This window comes from Daphnia carinata, chromosome 6 (assembly GCF_022539665.2).
Source record: "Daphnia carinata strain CSIRO-1 chromosome 6, CSIRO_AGI_Dcar_HiC_V3, whole genome shotgun sequence".
Taxonomy (NCBI): domain Eukaryota; kingdom Metazoa; phylum Arthropoda; class Branchiopoda; order Diplostraca; family Daphniidae; genus Daphnia; species Daphnia carinata.
In genome coordinates, this window is record NC_081336.1 from 3,958,301 (window position 1) to 3,965,458 (window position 7,158).

Consider the following 7,158-nt stretch of genomic DNA (forward strand, 5'->3'; position numbering starts at 1 on the left):
AGTTTCATTCTTCAAACCGTGTATCAATTCAAACCAAAAAAAAAATTCGTTTATAATCAACTAATTTTGTTTGTCTATGTTTGCCGAACGATGTTTGTCTTGCTTCATGAATTCATAGTTCCATCAAAATATGGTTTGAAATGCGCGCCAGATAAGTACTGATGCTTCCAGCAGACGAAACATGCGTTATTTTGATACTGATGCCCTGATCGAAGTTGCTTCAAAATTTTGTTATGTAAGAGAGGTACATGCGGTTTTCCATTGAAACATTTTATGCCAAATAGCGTTTTTTTTAAATACTGCATTCTTAAAAGAATATCGTGATGGCTCCGAGTAAAGGAGCTAAAAGGAAATCAGACAGCCCTCACACAGAAGGTGTGGAGACAAAAAGGTACAGCACTCGTTCGTCTAGTAAGAAACGTGTAAGCTATAACGAAAGTGACGATGGCGAAGAAAACGAGGCTCCCTCAAAAATTATCAGTAGCTCGGATGATGATGACTTTGTAATTGAAGACAAAGAAGCAATAAAGTATGAGAAAAAAAAGAAGCAGTCACCACCATCTACAAATGCATCACAAACGAAAAAGAAAAATGTAAAGTATTTGGCTCTTGGTCATTCAGATACTCCAAAACAGGCAAATAGTAGACTTGTGGTAAATGGACCATTTAACATAGGGTTCAAACCTGTAAGCATTGATATTACAAAAATGAAATCTGAACTTGATTTAAGTGATTCTTCAGACTCAGACAGCTCATTGAACAATGATTGCTGTTCGAAAACCCCAGCTTCCAAACTCACTTCTGAGACAGATCATGAATTTGAAAGTGTTTCATACAAGAAACAGGAACAGGGGCTGTGTTCTACAATTAAAAACGAGCTTGTGGAAGAATCTGATAAAATTAATCCTTGGATACAAAATTTGGAAGCATTAAAGAGTGATGCCAGTGAACTACAAGAAACAAAACCAAAACAAATAGAAAAGAAGCAACCAACAAGAGGAAAAAAAGTTAGACCACCTAGTAAGAAAAGCCCCAAAGTCCCCAAAAAGAAAGGCCAAACGGATGAGAGCAGTGTAGCTGAAATGTTAAAACTGGAAAAAGCTCAAGATTCTTCATCTTCTGACAGTGACGACGAAAACTGGGAGAAGGTAAAGGCGCCATGCGTTGCCTCAGAACGAGAACAGGAATTGCCCAAAAGTGTAGAGATTACTCTTGAGCTTTCGGGATTAAAACAGAAAAAAAAAGGTCTTGATGTTGAAAACATGATTCGACTAAAAATAAACCGTATACGCAGGGAAATTCAATTGGTATGTACGCCCTTTATGTATCTTTTGCCATTTAAATTCGCGTATAATGTCTTTCGTACATTCTTTTTTTTTCAAATTTAATAGGATTTACATCGAACGTCTTTAGTTGGCCTTTTAGCACACGGCTACCTAGTCAACAAAATGCTCAGCGATCCTGAAATCATGGCTGCTGCGCTGTCTGTCGTCCCATCTACAGGATTTCCCCCAACTCGCACCGATCTTAGCTATCTGGAAAAATTTCTGAAATGGATCTCAAATCATTTCAAGGTGAACACATCTAAAACAAAATACGGTAGTCCTGGAAAGCAAGATATTTTGAATTGCGTCGCCTCTGGTAAAGCGCAAAGCATTTCAGAATTGGTGTGCACCTGCGTATCGATATGCCGATCGCTAGGCATCTTGTCTCGCTTGGTTTTATCACTTCAGCCTTTGCCGGCGAAAGTGGATTCCAGTGAACTTCAACAAAAATCACAGAGTACAAAGAAAAAGGTTGAGAAAACTTCATCCGACCAATCGCAAAACGTTACTCCTGAGCGTTCGGGCACTCACCGTTCGGCTTCTCAAAACACCAAAAAAACAGATGTTGGTAAGGAAACCTTGCATAAATCGTGACTAAGTATTGTCATTTATTTAAAGCTAACATTAGGAGCTGAGCCGACACCCATTGGCACAAAAAGCAATTCGAAAAAAAACCCAACTCGTGCGACAACTGATCGTTGCAAATCGAAACAACCTGTAAAGCCTCGTGTAGCAAATGTTCGTGAAGCCAACATGCCAAAACCGAGCACCTCAAAAATCAAGGATTCCAAATCTCCAATTAAGAGCACTGATCAAACGAAAGAGGAACCGAAGCGCAGCAGAAGGAAGTCGGCCGAAAAACCCGTGAAATACGAAGAATCCCCTTTAGATGATACTGAGGAAGAAATTTCTCGGCGTAAATCTTCGCCGATCAAAAAGCAAATGGCAGTCAAGGAGAAACCAACTAGGAATCTAAAAACCATTGAAGCTAAGAAGCCCAAAGAGAAAATAACGCCTAAACGTAGGAGAAAAAGCTCTTCTGACGAATTTGAAGAGCCAATGTCAGACGATTCCGAGAAGCCGGCTCCAAGAAAAACTGCAATAAAAAAGGAAGGCCATGCCCGATCTCAGAAAATTATTTCTACTGATAGTGAAGGCGAAGCCTTAGCAAAACGGAAAAAAACTATTGACATCTGGATGGAAGTCTATTTAGAACAAGAAGAACAATGGATGAGTGTAGATGTGATTTCTGGTCAGATTCATTGTGACCGCAATTTAGAGCGGAACGCTTCTGATCCGCTTTTATATGTAGTGGCATATAATTTTGACCTAACTTGGAAGGATGTTACAGCACGCTATGCTTCCTCATTTTTGTCCACCACTCGGAAACAACGGGCACATCCTACATGGAAAAGGATATTGAGTATTCATCGAGAAAAACCGAGTCCGAGGTCCAAGGCAGAAGATGAAAGTCTGGAAAAAAGTCTCGTGGATAGACCAATGCCCACCAGCATCTCGGAATTCAAGTCTCATCCTCTCTATGCGCTCCAGCGTCATTTACTCAAAGTATGCCAGATAAAGTTGGTTCCATTAACAGCGTTTTGTTTATTCTTCTCACAATTACTTTAGTTCGAAGCAATTTACCCACCATCTGCGATTCCAGTGGGTTACATACGTAAGGAGGCCGTATACGCGAGAGAATGCGTTAAAAATCTCCATTCACGAGAAACTTGGCTGAAAGAAGCGAAAGTGGTGCGAGTAAGTAGTACACTGTATCTTAGCTAATTCCGTTTTAAAAATTTCTTATTAGTTTTACATTTGATTCCGGCTTTTGTCACACTTCCATGTAGATAGGCGAAAAACCATACAAGATTGTTAAGGCTCGTCCGAAATGGGATCGCCATTCGCAAAAAATGGTGACTGATCAGCCACTCGAACTTTTTGGTGATTGGCAGGTAAAAAGTGATGTTGTTACCCCCAGAGTCAACCTAATGATTGGCTAAATAACGCAATACCCACTTAGATTGAAGATTACATTCCTCCACCAGCAGTAGACGGTGTGGTGCCCCGAAATGCATACGGTAACGTAGAATTATTTCTACCAACCATGCTACCCAAAGGCACCAAGCATCTTCAAATACCAGGCAAATAACTAAATTTTCTTTGCTATTTATTTCCTAATCAAAGTTTTTATCTATATTATTATTAGGTTTGAACAAAGTTGCAAGAAGATTAGGAATTGATTGCGCTCCAGGTAAGCCTCTTTTCTGTCTTTAAATTAGATTTAGTGCATAATAAGCTTTGCTTTGCTTTCGTAATAGCTATGACAGGATGGGATTACCACGGTGGTTGGTCGCATCCAGTTTACGATGGATATGTCGTCTGTGAAGAACATGTCGAAACTCTAATAGACGCCTGGAGGGTAAGTAATTCTTATGCGTTTAAAGACAGGCGTTCGGTAATCGAAATTGTTCTGTTTTCTCTTTTAAAGGTGGCCAATGAAGAACAAGAAAAGCGTGAAAGAGAAAAAAAAGAAAAACGGGTCTATGATAACTGGAGAAGACTGATCCGAGGATTGCTCATCCGAGATCGTCTCCAGACTAAGTACTTCAAAAATGTCATTGAAGAAGACATATCTCCGGTAGTTGATGCTACCGCAAATGAAGTTGTCCAGGTTGCTTTACCCAACCAGAAAAGTACAAAAACACCATTATCGAACAAGAGGCAGAAGAAAAAGTAATTTTTAAATAAGTAGTTTCCCTCCTTTCCGGTTTGTTTTACTCCTTCCTTCATGTTTTACCCTTCGTTAATGTTTTACCGTGTTTTGTTTCACAGTCGTTTCGAAAAAAAAAAAAAAAAAAAAAAAAAATACAGATTCAAGCAGCTGTTTTTTTTAGAATCCACAGAAAGCTGCGACCGCAAGGACTATACCAGATTGAAATTATATTCGTAATATAATCCTCGGTTAAAAAACTGTAGCCGTTATTTCAAACCAGCGAAGTTGATCACAACGTGCTAAATCGAGCACAAGACCGTGTAGGCCTACTAGGTAAAACGTGGATTTTACCGTTTGCTTTATTACATAATTCTTGCACAGGAACTATGGAACAATGTATTGCATATAGAATAATATATGATAGCCTGGGAGACGCTCTTTAAAATTATGCTCGGCTAACATAGGGAATTCCATTGAATCCCGTCCGTGAAGTGGAGAGATTATAACAAAATATGGCAATCCACGTTTTACACAGTCCGCGTTCTTAAATACGGTAGACTCACACGATTTACCGCAGCCGACTATGTTGTCGTCTGCTCCAATTTCATTTATTCAAGGCTATCTGTGATAAAAACTTCAGGTATGTACAGTGCACAGTTAATTTATACAATACGTCTAATATTCGCAACAAAAACCGTAAATTTTTTAAAGTTATTTACAGTGCATTCTGTTTATGTGTTGGAGTCCTTATGAAGCCTTTGAGTCACTAACTTAGATGCTGTAAGACATTGCTGCCATAGTGTATGAAAAACAGTACTTAAAATAACATGCATAAGATATTCTATCATGTATAGCTTAGATATTACGCAATGTGCAGTTCCATATGTTGTACTTTGAAATGTATCAGACGCATCATTTTAGTTCACGTACGGAAAAGAGCGTAAAAATGTGTTCGCAAAATTCACGAAGAGGGGAAAGTTTAAATGCAGCAATGTAATGACGTATAGATGGGCTTAGAGCAGTAGTTGGGAGATTTGTCTTTGATGCGATTTTATTCTTTACTTTAAAATGCGTAAATATTAAGTATTGCATTCTAAATTACCTTTAAAAAAAGAATAATAAAAGCGTTTTGTCTAAGAAAGCCACAAAATCATTCTGTAGATCGTTAGATAAGAAGTGGGATTTTGCTTAAGTTCCCATCGTTTGTCTGACCGGTGTACCACTTTTTTGGACGTATATCAGCTAAGATTTTTTGAGTTCATTACCTTTGATAAAACGCCAGAAGGAACAGTGTGATTGTGTTTAGTTTACCGTAACACGTTACCAGTAAACGAATAGTGTTTTTGAGAACTACGTAAACATTGGTATAATCAACAGAAGATTTGATCAAATTTCATTCGAATTTTTAGGTGTGTTTCCGTACAAGGGGTTCTTCAGGTTCTGAGGTCGAAGTGTTCATCATGGATCACGACAAGTATGGGATCCGCAAAGCCATAAAGGAAGACTGTGAATCAATCCAGCGACTAATACAAGTATGCCATTGATATTATAAGTAGTTTTTTTTTCCTTCACTTGCTCCCAGTAGCTTCACAAAAACAAAATTGGTTCACATGGTTCATTAACTTATATCGCCCCTTAAGCTGTATATTTTGTAAGTGCATATAACACTGTAAAATTTTTAAAGAATCTTTTTGAAATTTTGTGTATTTTCAGGAATTAGCCGACTACGAAAAAATGCCGAATGGTCCCCAACTCGACCCAAAAAGTACTCAGTAAAAAAAAAAAATTAAGATGTTCTGAAATCAACCCTATTTTACTTAGTTTATTAATTATAGCGCTAGAGCAAGATGGATTTGGGATCCGTCCTTTTTTTGAAGCATTTGTAGCTGTGGAGAAAGAGTCGAACCGGATCATTGGATTTGCGCTATATTTCTTTACGTATTCTACCTGGGTAATTATTATCGTTAACCATTATTTGAGTAAATGGATATCAAGTTGCTGTTGTTTAGCAAGGGAAGTCGTTGTACATGGAGGATATTTACGTACAGCTCCAACATCGACGGAAAGGGGTTGGTTTGTCCCTCCTTCGCGCCGTCTCCCAGGTATTCATGAATAGTCAGTATGATTCCTTGCTTGAAGATTATTAACAAATAGCATTACTGTTACGTCATTAGGCGGCGCTTTCAGAAAACTGTGTTCGCTTGAACTTTTCCGTTTTGAATTGGAATTCACCTTCCATTGAATTCTATAAGTCATTGGGGGCATCAGATTTGACAGAGAAAGAAGGGTGGCACTGTTTTCGGATGAATAGAGCCGAAATCGAACAACTAGCCCAATGTAAAGCGTGATACACTTAACGATTTCTATTAAACATTGTAAGCTAAAACCACAACAACAAAAAATTCCCTTTTTGTTGATGAAATACCTTGACATTTGGTACAAAGGCCTTATTGAATATGCATTTGCAGCGATTTAAACACGAGCAGTTAGACTTTCTTGTCAGGAATTCAGCATGTGGTAAATCTTATGTTTAGTAAAAATTCCACAAGTTCCAGTTTAAATTAAAGGGATTGCTTTGAATATTACAGTCCTCATAGCTGAACGGTAGAATCTTATTGAATAGTGACACCGTCTACCTACAGTTCTGTTCCTGACTGTGGTAAACTAAATTAAGCAATAAAATATGAAATGTTTGTTAAACTGATAATTCATCGGTATGTATTTTCCTTGATTTAATATGTTTTATGTAAGTATACACATGATTACGCCAAATGAGAAAACAAATATTGTTAAACAAAGCATGTGACTCGCGGCTCAATGGTTGAGTATCGGTTTGCTGTGCTGAAAATCTAGGGTTCAATTCCCTGCGGAGTCAAGTTGAAAAATCTAAAGCATCAATCCAACTGGTACTATGAAAATGGTGCTTTCAAGCAGTATCATGGTTATGAAAAGCTATACTATAATGAGGAATCATTGTAACTATGCAACGTGCTGTTGTACGTGTCCCACTTGAATTGGCTATATCAGTCTATAATTTATAATACTGAAGATGTGTTGGGTTAGACCCCCACTAGTATGTGAATGGTAGTTTGGTGTGAAGGTAGCATGTGAGTGAAC

The 7,158-nt window shown here is 38.1% G+C and overlaps 2 protein-coding genes across 2 annotated transcripts; both read left to right on the forward strand.

Moving 5' to 3' along the window:
* The first annotated feature begins 232 nt into the window (after nucleotides 1–232).
* On the forward strand, nucleotides 233–4,168 carry LOC130690015 (DNA repair protein complementing XP-C cells homolog). Its single transcript, XM_057512969.2, has 9 exons — nucleotides 233–1,307; nucleotides 1,392–1,893; nucleotides 1,954–2,891; nucleotides 2,955–3,083; nucleotides 3,176–3,280; nucleotides 3,349–3,469; nucleotides 3,535–3,579; nucleotides 3,647–3,747; nucleotides 3,817–4,168. The coding sequence occupies exons 1-9, from the start codon at nucleotides 324–326 to the stop codon at nucleotides 4,063–4,065; spliced, it is 3,174 nt and encodes a 1,057-aa protein (XP_057368952.1). The 5' UTR covers nucleotides 233–323; the 3' UTR covers nucleotides 4,066–4,168.
* Nucleotides 4,169–4,659: 491 nt separating this feature from the next.
* LOC130690062 (thialysine N-epsilon-acetyltransferase-like) lies at nucleotides 4,660–6,748 on the forward strand. The gene is made up of 6 exons (XM_057513038.2): nucleotides 4,660–4,681; nucleotides 5,451–5,573; nucleotides 5,755–5,806; nucleotides 5,877–5,992; nucleotides 6,051–6,143; nucleotides 6,216–6,748. The coding sequence occupies exons 2-6, from the start codon at nucleotides 5,502–5,504 to the stop codon at nucleotides 6,387–6,389; spliced, it is 507 nt and encodes a 168-aa protein (XP_057369021.1). The 5' UTR covers nucleotides 4,660–4,681; nucleotides 5,451–5,501; the 3' UTR covers nucleotides 6,390–6,748.
* Nucleotides 6,749–7,158: the final 410 nt, after the last annotated feature.